Source organism: Paroedura picta, chromosome 10, assembly GCF_049243985.1.
Source record: "Paroedura picta isolate Pp20150507F chromosome 10, Ppicta_v3.0, whole genome shotgun sequence".
NCBI classification, from domain to species: Eukaryota; Metazoa; Chordata; class Lepidosauria; order Squamata; family Gekkonidae; genus Paroedura; species Paroedura picta.
This window is the reverse complement of record NC_135378.1, coordinates 62,701,727-62,722,916: the sequence shown is the minus strand read 5'-3', so window position 1 is coordinate 62,722,916 and position 21,190 is coordinate 62,701,727. Positions and strand designations below refer to the sequence as shown.

Here is a 21,190-nt window from a genome sequence, read left to right as displayed (position 1 = left end):
GCAGTAGCAGAAGACAACAAAATGGTAGCTCTGGAAAGCACAGGAAAAATGTGTGCTTTCTTTCAATACTATTATATTTGTAAAAAAAGAAAAAGCTGATAAGTGGGAAAGCATTGAAAGCCAATGTAGCACCAAGAAGTGAAGGACTCTATTACTGGCCTTTATCCAGGATAGAAGAATCTGAGCATAATTGCTCAGAAGAAAAAGCAAAGCTTCTTCTTACAGCCGAAATCTCAGAAGCTCCTGCACAATAACTCAGGGGTAAGAGGAATGCAAGAAAAAGTGATAAAATTGATTAAACTACAGAAGACCTAATTTAAAAAGATGAAGAGGCAAGGCTGACGACAGATAACAACATATAGACGTCAGCCACACGAACCAGTCCAATGCACTGCATACTGGAATCAAGGCATGTAATGATTCTCACAAAGGATAAAACAATACAGCCTTCCTACCGTTTCCTGTAAGTACTCATCCCTTGTTAGGGCTTCTTGTCTCTGACATGTTTTCTGCATTTGGTGCCTTTCCCTTTCCAGATCCTTGACACTCTTTTGCATTATTTCCAGTTTTGCTTTCAGTTCTGTGACCTGCGTGATCACAAAGCCACAGTTAACACAGTTAATATAGATACACCAATTGCTCTCAAAACAATTCCACCAGGAAACAATCAATAACTAGTTGGATAATATGATGACACTTCAGAGTTTTAATGACCGTTTCATAGAGCATAGGGACCAAATGGGAATGCACCATAGTTTTTGAAATGCAATGTAGTTATAAAAACACCAATATTTATTAATAATACAATTTAAATTTATAACACCCAAAGGCGTTATGCATAGCTAAGGTGACCAGATTGGAGGGACATCTTTTGGAGGGACATCTGGGGGTACCTGGCGAATTGTACTTATGTTGAAATTAAATAATATATATTACAATACAATTTTTGCATTCTATGCATTCTATGAAACTTTTTGTTGCTCCATATAGACCAAATTTTAAATCAAGAACTCCCCCGGTCAATGGTGTCCCACTTTACCAATGTTAAAATCTGGTCACCTTATACATAGCCTAAAATAAAATCCAATTCTATGACCATACTAATATATCAGCACTACTGACCAACTGCATTTTGGTGTTTTTATCAGCAGTCTGGTGTACATATAAGTACAGCATACAAGAAATGTACAATGAATTTTGTAATGTATTAGCTCCTTTGCATAGACAGAACCTTAACAGACATATACAGTGGACACTCTGTGGATTGTTAGTCACATATATGAACCAGCAGGTCAAATAAATAAATGGAGGCCTCTATATTCTCAAAAACAGGTCCTGGTCAAGGCAAGCATTAATCATCCTAAAATCCACCCACCCCCATTCTCCTGCTGGGTGCCAGCCATCATCTGGGTGACCTTGGGCCTGTCACACACTCTCAGCTGAGCCCACCTTGCAGAGATCACTTCTGTATTTATTTAAAACATCTTTATGACACCTTTTACCCAACTCAGACTCTCCAGGGCAGCAAGCATTAAAGCAGGGGTAGTCAGCCTGTGGTCCTCCAGATGTTCATGGACTACAATTCCCATGAGCCCCTACCAGCATTTGCTGGCAGGAGCTCATGGGAATTGTAGTCCATGAACATCTGGAGGACCACAGGTTGACTACCCCTACATTAAAGCATTTCAAATATTAAACATAGCATCTATAATACAAGTATATATAAAATATTTCCAAAAACTAAATGTTGTTAAGATAAAAATGAAATTAAATGTAAACCACTTTGGTTCCAAGTTGTGGCTAATTTTTATAAATGAAATAAAATTTGAAAATCCTACTTATTCTAGCTAGTTTGGGTTATAACCTCAATGTGCATGGACACTGATATTCATTTTAACCCAAGCTTCTTCTTTTAATACAGTTAAAGAACTACTGGATTGTGTTTTTCAACTAGTACCAAACAAACAAAGCAACTATCTCAATCAGAGCAAGGATCTAATTTAACTCAAGCGATATAGCCTTTTTACCTTTTGTTCATAGTACCGCTTCATCTGCCTGAACTGTTGATCCCATTGATTGTTCACCAACAAAAGCTGAAATTATTAATCAGTAATATTCTTAAAAAATGTAACAGTGGTCTTGTCTTTTAACATATTGTTTGATATATTATGTTAGTGATTTAATTTTCTCTACCTTCAATGCTCAGGAGAATGAGAAACATTTTAAAATAACACAACTTTTATATTAAGTTCAAATGTATAACAAAAAATGTGTCTAAGGATGGGCATGAACTGCATTTTTGAGGTTCAGTTTGTGATTCGTGGTTGAATCACCAACCGAACCACAAGCTGATACACCAGCTCAAAAACCAAACCTGTTTGTATTGTTTTGTGAGCTATTTAAAGTTTTCTGCTCTCTGCAGCTTTTTACAGGGAGCATAAAGCAGGGTTTGAATGGTTCATTCAACTGTTTTTCACAAACTGCATCAAAATTCATGGAAGTTTGTGATGGTTCTTCCATTCCCAAACATCAGTTCACAAACCATGACCCAATCAAAATACATGATAAACTTTAGTTTATCAGCTGGTTCATGCCCATCCCTAGGTCTGCCTATCAAACTGTTTCTAAAGAGAATCAGGGCAGGACTTTTAGGAACCGGAGAAGAGTCCCACAGCTGACAGGGGAGCAGTTTCTAACAATTCCTCACTATATAACATTGTGTTTCCTAAGCTCTGTATGGGACATGACATGCGGCTGCCAACTCTTGAGGAAATTCCAGGATATTTGGGGATGGAGCATGAGGAGGGTGGGGTTGGGGGAGTGTAAGGACCTCAGGAGGTATAGTGCCATATGGCTCACCCTCCAAGGCAGTTATTTTCTCCAGGGACACTGATCTCTGTCATCTGGAGATCAATTGGAATTCCAGGAGATGTCCAAGCTCCACATGGATAATAGCAACCCTAAACATGAGTAATCTGCAGGCTATGAAGTATGAAGTTAAATGGCTATTTAACACATTGTGGGCTGCATTTCCTACCAATCTCTTGATAGCACTAGTTATGACAGTTTTGCATTGCTGTAGAGCTAACTGTATAGAAAATTTTAACAGTTATCACTTTGTAGTGCAAGTTATAAAGCAAAGGGAAGGAAAGGACTGAGGCTTCCTAACACAAGCCAACTAGCAAACAAGGGAGTGCCAAGTGACTCACCGTAAATGTTGTGGCAATGTAAATATTAAAGACAAAACTCCCAATAGGAACATTTAAAACATGCCTAATTCCTTGACTGCTTTGAAAGTTCACTTGGTTCATAAGAAGGGTGGCAATTTCTGTCAAGTCCCTTTTCTTGATGCAGACCCTTCTCTTGTACTGCATTTTGTTCAATTCCCATAAAGGTAAAGGTAAAGGTATCCCCTGTGCAAGCACCGAGTCATGTCTGACCCTTGGGGTGACGCCCTCCAGCGTTTTCATGGCAGACTCAATACGGGGTGGTTTGCCAGTGCCTTCCCCAGTCATTACCATTTACCCCCCAGCAAGCTGGGTACTCATTTTACCGACCTCGGAAGGATGGAAGGCTGAGTCAACCTTGAGCCGGCTGCTGGGATTGAACTCCCAGCCTCATGGGCAAAGCTTTCAGACGGCTGCCTTACCACTCTGCGCCACAAGAGGGTCTTTTCAATTCCCATAGGTCCCCACAATTCTCAGATGCTACCTAATCCACAAACACATTCTATTCAGTTCACAGGATCCAACCCATAGTTTCTGCATTGGAGAAAGGCATTTAGAAGTTTATAATCAACTGCTGTGTCTTATCAGTTCGAGAGTCCCAAAAGGAATGCTTAAAGTTACCTCTTGCCGCTGTTTTTCCAGGGATATAATCTGCACCTCCAGCACATGCGTGGATACATTCTTTTTTTTCATCAAGTGCTTTGGAAATAAAAATTAAATTAGTGAAATGCAATCTACCTAATCCATTTAAGCTGATGGCAGATGGGCCATTTATTAATTTCTAATTTTTGAAACTAAACAATGTGCTTAAAATGAAAGGATTGCTTTATGTATGTGTCCCCCACTGTATGTCAGGAAATCACAGCTACCATATTTGCTAGTGTATAAGACGACTGGGCGTATAAGATGACCCCCCAACATTTCCACTCAAAATATTGAGTTTGTTATATACGCGGCCTGCCCCTGCAGCTCCCTTTGACCAGCAGTAGTGCGCAAGTGCGCATGTGCAAGCTCTGCGTAGACAAGGGGTGGGCCGGAGCGGCACTGCTTCCCGCCGAGCAGAACGGGCCGGTCACGCTGAAAAGGTTGGCACCCCTGTCTCGCTGATGATGATCGCCGTAGCCACGCTGATGACCCGCTGCGGCCGCGCTGGATACCGCGTGACACTGGATGGTATGTAGAATGAGGAGGCGGGCATCGGGAGGCCACTATGGGCAGCTATGTCTATCCCAACTGAAGTGCACCCGGCGTATAGTACGGCCCCCCACTTGGAGGCATGTTTTTCAGGGGGGGGGGAAATAGTCTTGCATGCCACCAAATACAGTAAGTTTGGAAAGCATATAACAGCAATTACATGGAAAATAAAAGAAAACACTGTTCAGTCTTTCCACTTACCACGCCATTTATCTGTAAATGTTAGTTTAGCATTGCCATCCTAAAGAAGTGACACTCTTCTAAGTCTATTGGGCTTAGCAGGTGCAACTCTACTTAAGATGGCATTGGAAACAGAACATTAAAGAACTAGCACAGTCAATTTAACGATGGTGATATATTCTCAAGTGGTGGTCATTATACAAAATCCCTGTTCAGTTCTTCCTTTAGCACCTTATTAAGCCATTAATAATCTTAGGAATAATATTGAATCTGACATTAAAAAATGATCATCGCCTAAATTATTATGATTTATTTTCATGAAATTTGTGACCTATGCCACCCCAAAAGCCGAGGGCAACAAACGTTCAATGCAAATGCACGTAAACAGATGAACAATCCACATTTCTACATCAGACATATATAGTTACCCAAATGTTATTTTTAAGTTCTTCACATATTTGTGGGGCTGAAGTACTACTCTGTCAAACTCATAACTGAAATACTATATGGCCTCACATGTTGAAATACTTGAACACTGGGGGACAAATAGAAACCATGATTCTGTTCATATCTGTGAGACGTTCTGAAGATTTCTCCAACTGAGAAATTTCAAATTTAAGCAAAATTGAATCAGAAAACAACAGTTACTATAGATGGTTTGGGGTTTTAAAATATAATTTTACATTTATTTAGGGTGACTTCCCCCCCACACAGAATCCTGATTTAAAACAAAATATGACAAAACTAATTCCCTCAGTACCTTTAATGTAGTAATCAATACATAAGTACTTATTAGCATTCAGTCGCAATCTATAAACTGATAATACATCATCCAATCATGTAATGAAAGGATACTCATACCACATTTAGATGCCACCAGTCAGTACAGGGGTAGTCAAACTGCAGCCCTCCAGATGTCCATGGAATACAATTCCCAGGAGCCCCCTGCCAGCATTCGCTGGCAGGGGGCTCCTGGGAATTGTAGTCCATGGACATCTGGAGGGCCGCAGTTTGACTACCCCTGAGTCGGTACATTCACTTACCTCTGTCACGCCACCTGATGTTTCGGTTTCACCCATCCTTGCCTGCTTCTGTGCAGAATTCACTTGGGTATCACTTTTACCAAAAGCCTTTAAACAGATGAAGCAAAGAAAGAGACGATTGGTTCAGGAAAGGAAACAGTAGCTACTAACTTAGGAGTTACTAAGACTTAGGTCTCACAAACTTTACAGAGAGGCCTTCCAGCTCTTTCTGTATGTGGATTACAGGAGGCAATCAAACTTGTATTTTAACCATTTCCCCCTTCCCAAGAGGGGCTTCCCAGAATGTCTTAAGTGTGTAGCCTGTGACTAATATGAAAAGACAGCAATGTCCTTAGCGTGATATGTAAACTGCAAGTTCCCTATTGTCGCCTGATATTCTTCTGGGAGGGGAAGCTGCTCAGATAAGAAAAGGAAGAGTACATATTACAGTAAGTGTCATTGGAGGCATTAGTCCCCCCCCCTCCAGCCACTGATAACCATTTCCTATTGGAACTCTGCCCTGCTATTTCATTCCAGATATATTCTGATGAGACATTAAGACATACTGTATATTTGAACACGACAGAGAAACAAGTGACTCATGTTTGATGTAGAATGGGAGTAATACTTGTGAAAACATCAGGGTAGGGAAATACCCAGCATGAGGAACACTGTGTACTGTGAAGCATAAACCCTGGATTATTTGATGCTTTATAAATTGGGTGTAGGGTTTTTTGACCCATAAAAGTGAAGTATCTGCAGGTATTATGATATTGTTATGTAAAAAAGGAAATGGATGAATTACAAGAAAAGGAAACCTAAAGCCCATGATCAGAGAGTTGGACTGGGTTCAAACTCCCACTCTGTCATGGAACTTAATTTAGTGACTTTGGGCCAGGCCAATTGCACATGGGCAGAAAAGGCCGGGAGGGCAGTCATATGGAAGCAGGGCAAGTCCAAGCATCCACATGATGCAGCCACTGGGCAGGCCCCCTCCCAGTCCTGCCACAGATCAGGCCCTCAGGTACCTGTGCTAAAGGAACACAAGAGAATCCACGTTTCCTTAGCCACTGCAGGGGCCAACAGGCCCATGTGGACAGCAGGCCAATGTGGGCCCAGCTCCTCCCTGCCTTACAGTGGCCATAGGGGGCAAAGTCCAGGGCATTCATTTTCATTTTGCATTCATTCAGTTTTCCTACCTGCAAAATAACCCCCCCCCCCATGGTCCCCCTTCACAGTGTAACTAATCTGCAGCTGCTTTGTTTCCCATGGGGCACATTTCAACTCCAAAGAAAATCTGGCACTGAACTGCATGTCGCTCCACGGCGACACACCACCAGTAGCCCAGCACAGCTGCTGCCAGGCAGAATGGGCCTCACTAACCAACTTGTAGGGTTGTAAGGATAAAGAGGAGAGGAGAATTGTGCAAACGTCTTTGGGCCACCATTGGGCAGAAAGGAAAGGTATAAATGAATTTCAAAAATGAATAAAATCTATGTGTTTCCCAGTATGATTTGCAATTTGTAACTATTATATTTTATTTACATTAATTGTTATTCATAGGTAGCTGGATAGTTGGATGTTGCAAATGATCTTTTTCATTCTGGTGTTCTTTTTGGGAGAAATGAAAAGCAATTAAATGCAACCAAGCAAATTAGTTGAAAAGGTGGTTCTAACAAAAAAGAGTCTAAGCTGATATAATTTACCAGTATACATTGTTTTGTAGTCTAGGATAGTATTTTTCCCTTAATGTCTGTTGTTTCTAATTCATTTTCCTTATTTTACCTTATTTTAAATTCTTATACATAACATATCAAAATTCAAAGCATGCTTTGTGAAATCCTATATTCACACAGATACACACCTACACCCGCACACAACCCATTTGATTACTTCTTTTAATAAAAGATTGTATTTTTGATAATTAAATCCACGAAATCTACTTGAAACTCAAATGAATTGATTCTTTAAATACTGTAGAACCCCACATTTAGGGGGTGACACAGACTTTCCCACAAACAGTTACAGCAGTTCACGGCTGATAAGAATTAAATGTTTAGATATTCTGGACCAAATTCTGAACATAATTCCACAATTTTTTCTCAGCCTATATGCAGTCCTAAACATGATTTCAGATGTGAATTATTAACCTTTGTCCATGCAGCCAAGCTAGGTTACCAAGGTACATAAGAATTTAACTGACACTGAGGAATTTGAGAGCCAAACTTGACAGTAGAAGAAGAAGAAGAGTTGGTTCTTATATGCCGCTTTTCCCTACCCGAAGGAGGCTCAAAGCTTACAGTCACCTTCCTATTCTTCTCCCCACAACAGACACCCTGTGGGGTGGGTGAGGCTGAGAGAGCCCTGATATCACTGCTTGGTCAGAACAGTTTTATCAGTGCTGTGGCGAGCCCAAGGCCATCCAGCTGGTTGCATGTGGGGGAGTGCAGAATCGAACCTGGCATGCCAGATTAGAAGTCCGCACTCCTAACCACTACACCAAACTGACTCTATAAAATGCAGGGGCCCCCAACATGCTTCCTGTGGGCACCATGGGGCATGGCAATTTTTTTTTAGGAAGTGGGCAGTGCCAAGTAGGTCTTTTGTCCAGGACTACTGGACTGGTTGTACATATTTTTTTAATGCTACTTTGGAAGCAGTTGCCACTACAGCACAAGGACCTACATTGCATTACTGAAGTTAAGCTATGGCAGTAATTTTGTGACTGGCTCTGGCCATTTTGTGACAGAATTCTGTGTCAAAATTCCAAATGTGCCCCCAGCTTCAGAAATGTTGGGGACTTCTGCATTTTAGTATCCATGGGCCTGATCCTGATCAAGGCTGCAGTATGGCGGGATGAGGCAACCTTCTTGTCATCTCCTGCTCCTTTTCAAGTACCAAAACCGCTCTAATGGCATTTTAAAATGCCTAAATTCAGGTCTAAACTGGCATATGTGTTTCCACAGGGCAGACTCATAGATGCTGTAATGTCTAATTTGGCCATAAGAAACAACTCAAGTTCACAAAAACTGTTCCTATATGAAAGAATGGGCTTAGTCCATATTTAATGGCTCATGCGTTGCAGTTAACATTGCTTTGCACAGGAAAGTAGGCTTGGATACAACATGGACTTCCCTCATCACATATATGGGAGGTACAGCTATTAGACATTTCACAGCAGAAATTTTAAAATAGCTTGACTGTTTAGCTAAAGTCTGCACTGAAGAGCAAATTTTATCACAAACATAAACATTCTAAAAATTCTTCTGTCTCCTTCAGTGGGCTTTTGGTGTTTTCATAGTGATACAGACACATCCTTATAAGAGTATTATGGCATGTCGAAAGATTTCACAGCTATCCAGAGCTTAGAATATTGAATCAGCCAAGTAAACTACTGACATACTTTACTATCTTTCCACCATTCTCGGCTAAACATATTAGCCCAAAGTGTAGTTGCATCACAGAAATACAGTATGGCGTTATTGTTCACATTTAAATTTTTACACATTTCTGGAAATTGATACATTTACAAAAGGACACTTTGCATTTTCCTCCACTTTCATGCTAACCATCTGCCCACTTTTTCCCTTGGTCAAACTCCTCTGAGGTTGCCTGACCTCCAGAGGAGATATAAAATACAGTGGAACAATTGTGACTCCCACTTAAGTCATCTCCATATTCCACACTGCAAACAAGGTTTCAGCAGAAGCACCAGCTTTGTTAAGCAGAAATCCTTCAACAGTCAACAGGAAACCATCCTGATTCATCAGTTTGCTGGAGTGGACCATCACAATCAGTCCCAACATGAACACTGTTCTTCTTCCATCTCTAAAAAGCTCAGTCCTGCTTTTCATTAACCTCTTTACATGAATCTCTTCCACCTATTTGTAGTATTTCTTCAACTTCACTCTTTTGGGTCCACTCCCCTCCCCCCTAGTACTCCATGTCTCTTCCTTAAAGAAATGATTAAACTTTAAAAAAAGTTTATTTGGACAACCAATTGCAGAACTAGGGAAATGCTGCCTAACTTCCTTCATCATTTCAAATAAGCATTGCTGGGAAAGTGACACAAGAATTGCTTTGTGAAGTCACAACTATAGGATAGAGAACAGGAACAGTCAATTGTCATTTCTCAAAGGGAAGGACCAATAGATCCAAATTAAAATATTCTAAGAATAACAGAGGTTTGATCTGCAGAAATTGACAGCTTCAGTTTTTCACGACATGATAAATAGCATCCCATTATGAAGGCAGTCGGCAATACTAGAAGGGCATCTGACAAGTCATATGCAACATGCTTTTGAAGGGCTTGTTACTTGCTTAGATGCAGATTCAGGTATTTTGGAGACACTTGTATCATGCTGGTCCATGCAGGAAGGCAAGAAAACACTGAATGTGGACCCTGAATATTAATGATGGATCCAGTCTTCAGTACTGGCTTGGATTCCAAATTTATATTTGGTTTTAGACTGTATTTTAGTATTGTGTGTAATTTTAAATATAATCTACCCTGAGTCACCCCAAGACAGGGTGGAATAGAAATCTCATTTGGAAAAAATAAATAGATATCCCTGCTTGTTGGTTATTCAGGCAAACGTGTGTTCTTCCATTCAGACCTCCTACAGGTTGCTTGTGATCTTCTTAAAGCGAAGACTTCTAAAACTCAGTTGCAATTTTTCCTCAGAATCACATTGAAGCCGTGTGACAAAGCTGTTCTATAGGTCACACAAGGAGATTCAAATAAAGATAAATGGGACTCCTGAAAAGACTATGATGTTGCAATATTCTAAAGGGGAGGGAGGAGTTTCAGATGCAGTTACTGATGCATGAAGCAGATGTTTGCCATCCTTTTTGGTTCTCACAGCAGCTTTTGCTCATGTGGTATCTTTTAAGTCTCATTTTATTTTTCCTGTGTAGATCTCCTGGTTTATATAAAAAGGGGGAAGGAAGCAGCATGAATCTGTTTACACATCAACCCTGAAAATAATCTTGCATGAGCCTTTGGGTTATGAGATGTCAGTTTACAAGATGTCATCTGAATTCTCTGCTTCAGAAACTGTAAACACTACAAAGGAGGCACGCAGACACATTGTGCTCTCAAATGAAAAAAAAAGAGACAAAATCCAGACAATAAGCCTCATATTCCATACTCAAACATGCAATAAATAGCATTCACTCGGCTTCTTAAAGGAGGCTGAGGGTAGCTGGGGTGATTCTGTGAATTGTCTTTACTACAGACTTCTGTTTCAAAGCATAAAGGTACCTCAACCTTCTATTTTTCAAGATTTCTTTTTACTTTTTAAGAAGGTGAGATTGAGGAAGAGTTCATGCACTTGAAAGCTCATGCCTTGAATAAAAAAAATGTTGGTCTTAAAGGTGCTATTGGACTCTATTTTTGTTGTGCTACTTCAGACCAACACACTTGGATCTGCTCTAAATCCTGTCCTTGAGGAGGAGCAGAAAAATGGCCTCCACAAAGTGACTCTCTAGGAATTCCCTCCTCCAGTACCCTAGAGCAGCTGTCCCCAACCCCAGTCCCAGTCCCGGGACTGGTCCGTGGATCAGTCGGTACCGGGCCGTAGCTCCTCCTCCTCCTCCTCCTCAGCTGCTGCCTCGGGTGCTGCTCTGCCACTCTGCTACTGGCTCACCTTTGGTGCTCTCCAGCCATGGCTGGGGCTCCCCCTCGGTGTGGCTGCTGGCAGAGCCCCCCACCAGGTGGCAGGAAGACAGAGGCGCCGGCAGGAAAGCAAGTGGAACAGGGGCTCAGGCGACGTCCCTCAGCAAAACACTACCCCCCGGGGGTAAAATTGTCAAGTGTTGACCAGTCCCCGGTGAAAAAAAGGTTGGGGACCACTGCCCTAGAGCAGTGGTCCCCAACCCCCGGTCCAGGGACCGGTACCGGTCCATGGACCATTTGGTACCGGGCCGCGGCTCCTCCTCATCCTCCTCCCCAGCTGCTGCCTCGGGGGCTGCCCTGCCACTCTGCCGCCGACTCACCTTTGGTGCTCTCCACTGGCTGCCATGGCTGGGGCTCCCCCTCGGTGTGGCACTGCGCAGCTGCTGCTGGCAGCGCCCCCAGCAGGCAGTGGAAAGTCAGGGGAGCTGGTGGGAAAGCAAGCGGAGCAGGGGCTCAGGCAGCAGCGACGTCCCTCAGCAAAAGACTACCCCCCCACCGGGCCTCAGTAAAATTGTCAAGCGTTGACCGGTCCTCAGTGATAAAAAGGTTGGGGACCATTGCCCTAGAGGACCTGAAAGCGACATCAGATCCTACCTAAAAGCTTCCTCAGGCACCTCCCCCCTAAATGTCCCAACATTTTCAGAGGCAGTGTTGGGAACCGTAAACGAGGATTAAGATGGCTGAATATGTCTGTGGATTATTTTTGACACAGACAGCTGTTTTAAATAATAAACTCAAAGGTTTTGTTGACTTTGTTTTTGAAGAGGGTGCTCCAAATTCTATCCAGGCACACATAAAAGCACCATAAAAAATAGTTCTAGCAAGTCATCATCATAATATTATTTCCAGACAGCAACCTTTATCAATCTAAGGGCAGAACAAAGGGGGGGGGAGCAGATAAAGCTCCAATTTTAAAAGTCTCATATATGGAAACTAGCTTCTATTTATACAGGTATTACTTCCTGGAGTGGAAACCAAAGGTAAATCAAATGTGGAGTCCAATGAGTACCACATGTGGTCTATCTACATGACACTGCTTCCAAAGGGCATCCATTATACAGATGATATATACAGATGGAGATGTGTATTTGAATAAACACACCTTTGAAAGCAATGCAGTATGGACAGAATTTGTTTACTGAAGGTAATTTGAAGAAGCGTTTCACTTATTTCCTGATCTGGTGATTCATACACACACTGGAGGCTACTTCTCTTCTGTGGATTAGGATGCCAGGCTGCATAGAGTTGATTTTGAGAATGGCTATCCACAGATACCCCTCTAGCATGATTTAGCAAAGTTACTGGCAACTACCTAGACTGGAATCTCAATTTCTCCCTCTTGTGATGCTATGACTTGAGCATAATGCTTTGAGAAATCCCTCACAGCCCAGAATTTAAAATATGATTCTGCAAAGATATAGTCAGTTTTTAGAGTGTTAGAACTGATTGTAGTGTAAAATGCACAATGAAAAACACTTGGTTTCATGTCTCTACTTTACCTAAGGTGTCCCACTTTTGGGGGGACATCTGGGGGTACCTGGCAAATTGTACTTATGTTGAAATTTTTGCGTTCTATGCATTCTATGAAACTTTTTGTTTCTCCATATAGACCAAATTTTTAATCAAGACCCCCCCCCCCCGGTCAATGGTGTCCCATTTTACCAATGTTAAAATCTGGTCACCTTAACTTTACCATCTATAATGGACAACATTTTTTTAACAGCTTAGAAGTGCTGTACAAAGAGAGAAAATGATTGTTAAGGGTTAATTCTGAAAAGAAACAGAGCTTTGAGAGACAGGCTGCTTCCAGCAATCAGATTGGTTAGTTTCAGCTGAGCAGAGAATGACTTGGGAGCAGCATGCTGAGGAAAGAGTCAGTCAGATTTCTGTCTTGCTTGTAGAGAGGATTTCAGCATTTAGTTTAACTGAGTTTAACTCAGAGAGACAACTGAGGGAAAGTTGGCAAGGAAGTTTGGGAAGCAAACAGACAATCCCATTCAGGTCAAAGAAAGGTGATAGATCTTCTAGAGAGAGAAGAATATTCCCCACCAAGTCAAACAGAGAGATAGCTCAGAGATCCCTAGTCTGGTCTGGTTAGAAACTGCCTTTAGAGACCTAAAAACTCAAAACAAGTACTGGTGTTTCAAGAAAAGGGGTTTGCATACTGGGCAGAGTGTACCAGCCTTCTGGAAACCAAGAGTTAGAGAATACTCAAAGAAAGTATACTGAAGTGTTTGGGGGGAAAGTCACAATGAAAAGATTTAGGACAAAAGTCGGTGCATTTTCTGGTTTTAACTCAGAATTCTCACCCCCCCTAATTTCTTCTGACCTTTCCCCTCTATGATTAATAAAATATTTTGTTATTGAATTTCAAAATGCCTTGAGTGCCATTTAGGTTGTCTAAGTTAAAGCAGGCTCCTGACTCTTATCTCAGGTTCCTGGGCTGAACCAATAGCCAAAATATCATAATGTGACAAGGTGGGACAGCCAGAGTTCTTCAGGATTGAAGAAAAGGCTTTATTTGGGGTGGTTCAGTTAGACAAAGAGAGAAAAACTGATGTACAGCTGCTTATAAAAAAGCACAATCGCAGTCATGCCTTCTGCAAGCAGGGACGGAATGGCACTCTGTTTTGGTTGTACATTTAGTTGTTTTCCTGTCATCAGGCCTCAGGGCTGGGCAGGCAGATGCACAAGCTGAAGGGCAAGAGATACAGATCTCTTGGCCCTTCAGCTTTTAACCTGGGCCTTTCAGCAAATCAATCATTCTGTCTAGGACATTGTTCCATGGTCAGACCACCACACCCTGAAGACCCAGTTAAGGATACCACCCCCTCCCTGGTTGGGTGACGGACGCATTTTAGTCCACCTGTGGAGACTTATGGATTCCCAGATATTCCTGAATGCTCTGCGGGACCTGATGCCCTCCAGCACCTCGCTGGTAGCCTTGGTGGAGGACTAGCAGTCCCGCCTGTTGGCTGCCATTGACAACATTGCTCCTAGATGCCCTCTCCTCCCTTACCTCAAACAGGATCTATGGTATACCCAGGAGCTTCGGGAGAGGAAGAAGGAAATGAGACGGCTAGAGCGAGTGTGGCGGAAAACTCGTGACGAGGTGGCTAGGACTTCTCATCGCATGCTTATGAGGGCATATGAGAATGTGGTGAAAGCGGCAAAACAAGACTTCTATGCCGCAGAAATCACATCTGCAAGCTCTCGCCGGCACAATTATTTAGAGTGATTAGGTGTCTTACTGCCCTCGAGGAGGGGTATCAAAGATAAGGGAATTGGATTTGAGCTGTGTGGCTTTCTCGAGCTATTTTGTGGACAAATTTCTATCACTCCGCCATGACCTTCCTGCCACAATTGATATAGTTTGCGAACTGGAAGCTCCGGGGCTGTCACAGGAGTTGGTGTTTGATGGCTTCAGGAAGCTCTCTTTAACCGAAGTGGACAAGTTGCTAGGGTCAGTGAGGGCAACCACCTGTCCCTTAGATCCCTGCCCGCCTTGGCTGCTCAGATTGGGCGACAAGCAGATAGGAGGCCCCTTGAGAGATATTGTAAATCTCTCCCTAACATCGGGAGATTTCCCCGAGGGGCTCAAGGAGGCAGTGGTGCACCCTCTACTGAAAAAAAAATCGCTGGACACACGCGCTCCCGCCAACTACCTTCCAGTCTCGCATCTTGCGTTTCTGGGCAAGGTGGTGGAGCGGGCTGCGACAGATCAGCTCCTAGCATTCTTGGAAGGAACTTTGGCCCTGGACCCATACCAGTCTGGCTTCTGACCTGGCCATGGGGTGGAGACTGCACTGGTCGCCTTGACGGATGATATCCGGTGCCAGCTGGATCAAGGTGCTTCAGCCATTCTCGTGCTTTTAGATCTGTTGGCCGCATTTGATGTGGTCAACCACAAGATTTTGACCCACTTCCTTGCCGGGGACGGGATTAGGGAGACAGCACTAAAGTGGCAAGTCTCTTTTCTCCAGAACCGAACACTGAGGGTTGCAGTGGAGGAAGAGTTGTCGGCCCCTTTCTGGCTCCCATGTGGAGTACCTCAGGAGGCGATACTCTCCCCTACACTTTTCAACATCTATATGCGCTCTCTAGCCCAGCTGGTCCGGGGCTACGGGCTCGGTTCCCATCAATATGCAGATGACACCCAGCTCTACTTTCTAATGGACGGACGGATGGACTCCCCCCCAGATCCATTTGCCAGATGTTTAGAAGCAGTGGCTGGATGGCTCAGGCAGAGTCACCTGAAACTCAACCCCTCCAAGACAGAAGTCCTGTGGCTGGGTAGAAGGGGGCAGGATCTAGAAGCATGTCTCCCATGCCTGGGTGAGGTGCAATTAATACCAGCACCAGAAGCCAGGAACTTGGGTGTGACCTTTGATCCCTTTCCATGGTGGCTCAGGTCATGAAAGTAGCTCGAACTGCATTTTTTCATCTTCACCAAGCGCAGCTACTAGCACCCTACCTGCCTTCCGAACACTTGGCGACAGTGATCCATGCGACGGTCACTTCCAGACTAGACTACTGTAACTCGCTCTATGCATGCCTACCCTTGGCTTTGCCGCTGGTACAGAATGCAGCTGCAAGGGTCCTCACTGGACCATCCTGGAGGGCCCATATTCAGCCGGTGCTACGCCATCTGCAATGGTTACCAGTCTGCTTCTGGATCAAGTTTAAGGTTCTGGTTTTAACCTTTAAGGCTATACGCGGCCTGGGTCCGGCTTATCGGTGGGGCCATTTATCTGCTTATGCTCTTTGCTCTGCAGGTATGAATTTACTGGTGTTCCCGAGCCCCTGGGACATACGCCTGGCCTCGACCACGGTCAGGGCTTTTTCAGCCGGGTGGAATGAGCTCCCAGAAGAGCTACAGGCTCTGCAGGATTTGTCAGCTTTCTGCAGGGCCTGCAAGATGGAGCTCTTCCGTCAGGCTTATGGCTGAGGCCAAGGCAGCTCCCAGCGTGTCAGCTGTGGGTCTCTAGCTGAAACCAACTAAGTCCCTCACTCCCAGATAGAGAGTAATAGACCTTCACTGGACGGGGGGGAGGGGAGTTATATATTTATTATCCGCCACCGTGATATTGTGTTTTAATTAAGTTTTTAGTGGATTTTATGGGATTTTATTGCTTTTATGAATTCTGTAAACCGCCGCGAGACATTTGAGAGCGGCAGCATATAAATAAATAAATAAACAAACAACAAATAAATAGGACTCCATTTTAAGACTAGGATATAATTTGTTGATTTTCATTAGTATATTTATATTGAATAGAAGAGAAGTTGTTATATTGTTGTAAGCTGTCAATGGGATCGTGATGGGTTGGACACGACTTCGCACCTAACAACAACACAGAATATATCCTGCTGATTTTAGAATGCTTGTCAGGAATGATGAAGCAAAAATGAAAACTGCTTACATTCAACACACATGAAGTGAACTCCAACTTCTCCGAAGCACTGCTCTTTTCTATTAAAGTCCTTATTTCATTATCAAGTTCTATGCTGTCACACCTGGATAGAAAGAGGAAAAATGGAATAATTTCTCATCTACAATTCCAGATATATGTAGATCAATGAAATGGCAGCCAGGTGCTCAGTTTGGGCTGCCAACTCCAGCTTCTGAAATTCATAGAAATGTGCAGGTGGCCTGGGAAGGGCAAAATTTTGGAAGTGGAGGAAGGCTAGCAGAAATCTGATGCCATGTGGTCTGCCCTCCAAAGGTACTATTTTCTCCGAGGGAATGGATCTTCATAGTCGGAAGATAGGATATAATTCCAGGAGAACTACAGGCCCACCTTGACCGTTTCCACCCTAGGAATTTGCCCCGCCTTACCGCTTGTGCAGTGACAGGGCATATTCTCAGTTCTGCATGACATAGACAGTGAGTTGGGGCCATCCCAGGCATGGCCTGATTCAGGCCCTTCATTGCCCCACAGCAAGTGAACATGAGTATATCTGTGTTCCCTTTGTTGCCCCAGGCAGCAATAGGGCCCAGGTTGGGGCAGGCCTGTGAGTCAAGAGAAGAGTTAGGCCATCCTGGCCTGGCTCTTCTCCCAACTATGGCATCCTGGAAGGGACAAAAAATGCCCCAGGCAGCTTCATAGCACTGCGTAGCACTGGAGAGTCACCTAGGGATTTTTTTTTTCTTTTTTAAGAATGCAGTATTGCACTGGATTGCAATACCACATTTTTAAAATGAAAAAAAAACACAGCTACATTCTGCCCCACGGTATGGTGGAACCTGTCTACCCCAGCTCCCATGCAGGGGCACAAATCAGGGGTGGACGAGGTGCACCAGCCCAAATGCTCCCCTGTGTGGGACCAGGAAGAGGTGGGGCAACTTGCCTTAACCTGCTGGCTGCAGCCTGGAGCAATGGCATCAGTGTGGTAGACCTCCTGGAGACTGGTAAACATATTTTCAGGTAAGCAACAAAATAGCTAGGTAATTGGTCAAGCACCAAAACTTATAAACACAGTTTCTGTGAGCAAAGCAAAAGAATGGGATGGTGGATGATTTGCTACATGGAGAATAATTCTCATGGCAAGTATACAAGTAAAACAGATACAGTCCATCACAATATGCAGTGACAAACAGTACAAACAGTTTTCTACAACACCAAAGCAGGGTGGCTCACAGATAATATAAAAGCTTACAGATCACTGACAACCCTCCTAATTAATCTGCCATCATCTTCTTCTAAAACATTGTACATTGTATAAAAGGTTTTCATTAGTTATCTCATCATCTCATCTTAACTAATAAAACAGATTAGGGCAGGTCATGTGACTTGCCTAGCATTACAGAGCAAAACTCATAAATGGATGAAGCTTTCTAAGGTTTTTTATTTGTTACAACATTTTGTGCATTGCAGCACGTTCACAGTAGTGATCCTGTAAACAGTTCTCAGCCGGGACAATTCCCAACTATACAATGAGCCATAAAAAATACATTCCTCATTTTTATCTCAACTAATAAAACTTTAAGCCTGGGGACATGGTAAAACAAATTACAAGCTGAACTTCAGAGCCATATGTTTTCAGGTCTTAGAGATTTTTGTTTTGTGGCTTCACTGTTAAATAGGTAATTAGAATTTGTCATGACTAATACTAAGGAGTTCAGTTATTATGTGTTCCTTCTCATTAGAAGTGTCCTGCTGGATCAGACCACTGGTCCATTTAGTCTAGAATAATAATGCACACAGCAGACAACCAGCTGCCCTGGAGGGCCAAACAGATAAGGCATAGTGGCCTCTGATCACTCCCTCCCAGCTCTGGTATTCAAAGATTTGCTGCCTCTTTAGGTGGAGGCTCCATTTAGATGAAGGCTCCATGGCTACCACCCATTGCTTTATGAAACTTTTCTTCTAAAACTTTTTAATGCTTGTGGCCATCTCTACCACTTCTGGCAATGAATTCCACAGTTTGATTTCTCATTATGTATGGAAGTATTTCCTTTTGTCTGTCCAAAAAATTTCATCTGGTGCCCCCAAGTTCTAGTATTATGGTGAAGGAAATATCCTTATATCTATTTTATCCATCCCATAAAGGGTAAAGGTAAGCACTGGGTCATGTCTGACCCTTTGGGTGACGCCCTCCAGCGTTTTCTTGGCAGACTCAATACGGGGTGGTTTGCCAGTGCCTTCCCCAGTCATTACCGTTTACCCACCAGCAACCTGGGTACTCATTTTACCGACCTCGGAAGGATGGAAGGCTGAGTCAACCCTGAGCCGGCTGCTGGGATCGAACTCCCAGCCTCATGGACAGACAGCTTCAGACAGCATTTCTGCTGCCTTACCGCTCTGTGCCACAAGAGGCTCTATCCATCCCATACATAATTTTATAAACCAATTTCATGTTTTATAATCTTTAGTAATCTTTTTTCTAGACTGAAAGGCTAGACTCTCCATCCTTTCTTCACTGGAAAGGTGTTTCAGCCATCTACTCATCTTGGTTGCCCTTCTTTGTACTTTTTCCAATTTTGCAATATCTTTTATGAGATACAGTTACCAGAACTGCACACAGTATTCCAAATGATGTCACACCAGAGCTTTATATTTTCTTACAATATTGTCCATATTATTTTCACTTTCTTTCCTGATAATCCCTGGTATGTACTTTGCCTTTTTCGGTGCTACTGCACACTGGGCAAATGCTTTCAAAGACCTGTCCACTACAGCTTCAAAATCTCTTTCATTCTCAGCCTGGGACAATTGGGATACCATCTGTACATAATTAAAGTTAGGATTTTTGGTTGTTGTTTAAACACGTATCCTCTTACATTTACTTATACTGAATTTCATTTATCACATTGCTAACCAATCAATCAGTTTAGAAAGATACTTCTGTAACTCTTTACAACCGGTCTTGGTTTTCACCATCGTGAACAATTTGATACTGTCAAACTTGGCTACTACACTGCTCAGTCTCAATCCGAAATCATTTATGAACAAATTAAGAAGCACTGATCTAAAGAATGGGCTTTCATCAAAAGTATGGGGTTCTATTTCACACAGTGTGTCAGCATACACAACATATATTTGTGTGAAACAATATAATTTGTGGTACTGAAATAAATGGGTCTGATGGCATTTGGAAACATCCAAAAGTGAAAACATGAAAAATGTCATTCACCTGAGGACAAAATTACACATTATCTTTTCACCAGAACAAACTCTGCAACTACACAGCAGCTGTAGGGAACATCATTTTTAAAGCCAATTTGGCTTAGGACCATACTATGAAGGGAGGAGCGCCTCTGCAATTTCTTCTCCATTATTCAGAGCTCTACAACTGCACTCTTCCTTGCCGGGCCAAAAGCTTGGAGTACAGATGTCTCATAAATATAACGTAACTACAAGGAGGTGTTTACCAACTGCTCAAGAGAACAATCCAATTCATGCCCATTCAATATGCCTACTCCCAGAAAAGTGTTTTTAGGACTGACTTTCATCCACAGAATGAAGCAATTTTTCTCAGGTCTGCCAAAAAGAGGGCAAGACCTAGAAATTACAAAATACTGTAGCCTGGAGGACAGGTCATAGGTCAATGAGGAAGGTGGGCATTTAGAGGTACACTGATTGCAAGAAATGGCACCTGGGAAGTGAGAACTGAGAATCCTTTAATTTGATCTGAAAGATTGTCATAAATATTTAAAACATCCTAAACAAAGAGAGGAGGGATGCCAGTTCCCAGTCTCCTGGCTTTAGAGTTCATTTCTGGACGACAGAGATCAGAGAGTTCTTCTGGAGAAAATGGTTGGTTTGGAGGGTAGGCTCCATAGCATTATACTCCACTGAGGTCCCTCTCTGACCCAAATCCTGCCCATTCCTGGCTCCACCCCCAAAGTCTCCAGGTATTTCCCATCCCAGAGCTGGCCACCCTAAATGAGAACTTGAATCCAGCTTACAAAATCACAAGGAGATGCCTTTCTTTTTTTGTCTGTCTGATGACAGGAAACTCCAACCCTGCTTTGTGCAGCTTGTGAAATCACACCTCTAATCATATAACATCTTCTCAACCAGGAAATGTTACTTTCCTTCTCCAAGTCATTTTAAAGGACATTGTTTTATCAAATATGAATACACCATGTGACTACTCTCATCTTTCAGCAAGTCTATCTAAAAGGTTTGGGGATGTTCTAAAGTAGAACTAAATTTTAAAAATATTTTACTTATTGGCATTTCAGGAGCCAGCCATTAATACTACTAGATACATAATTTCCTAGTTTATTGGGGAAAGAAATTCACAGAAAACTTTTTAAAGAAGCCTTTAAACACATACGGAATTCAGCCTCATTTGTCAAAGATGCAAGCCCACTTCTGAAACAGTAGCTAATTTTGAAAGATCATCACAACTGCACTACTTCATTGTTTTACATAAACAAT

The 21,190-nt window shown here is 42.7% G+C and overlaps 1 protein-coding gene across 1 annotated transcript in view; it reads right to left on the bottom strand.

Annotated features, from left to right (window-relative positions):
• Nucleotides 1-19,684, bottom strand: part of TNIP3 (TNFAIP3 interacting protein 3) — a 33,312-nt gene extending 13,628 nt beyond the window's left edge. The window contains 6 exon segments of the mRNA XM_077302400.1: nucleotides 456-587; nucleotides 2,028-2,093; nucleotides 3,849-3,926; nucleotides 5,645-5,731; nucleotides 16,724-16,817; nucleotides 19,623-19,684. Coding sequence (XP_077158515.1) covers nucleotides 456-587; nucleotides 2,028-2,093; nucleotides 3,849-3,926; nucleotides 5,645-5,731; nucleotides 16,724-16,817; nucleotides 19,623-19,684 — 519 coding nt within the window.
• Nucleotides 19,685-21,190: the final 1,506 nt, after the last annotated feature.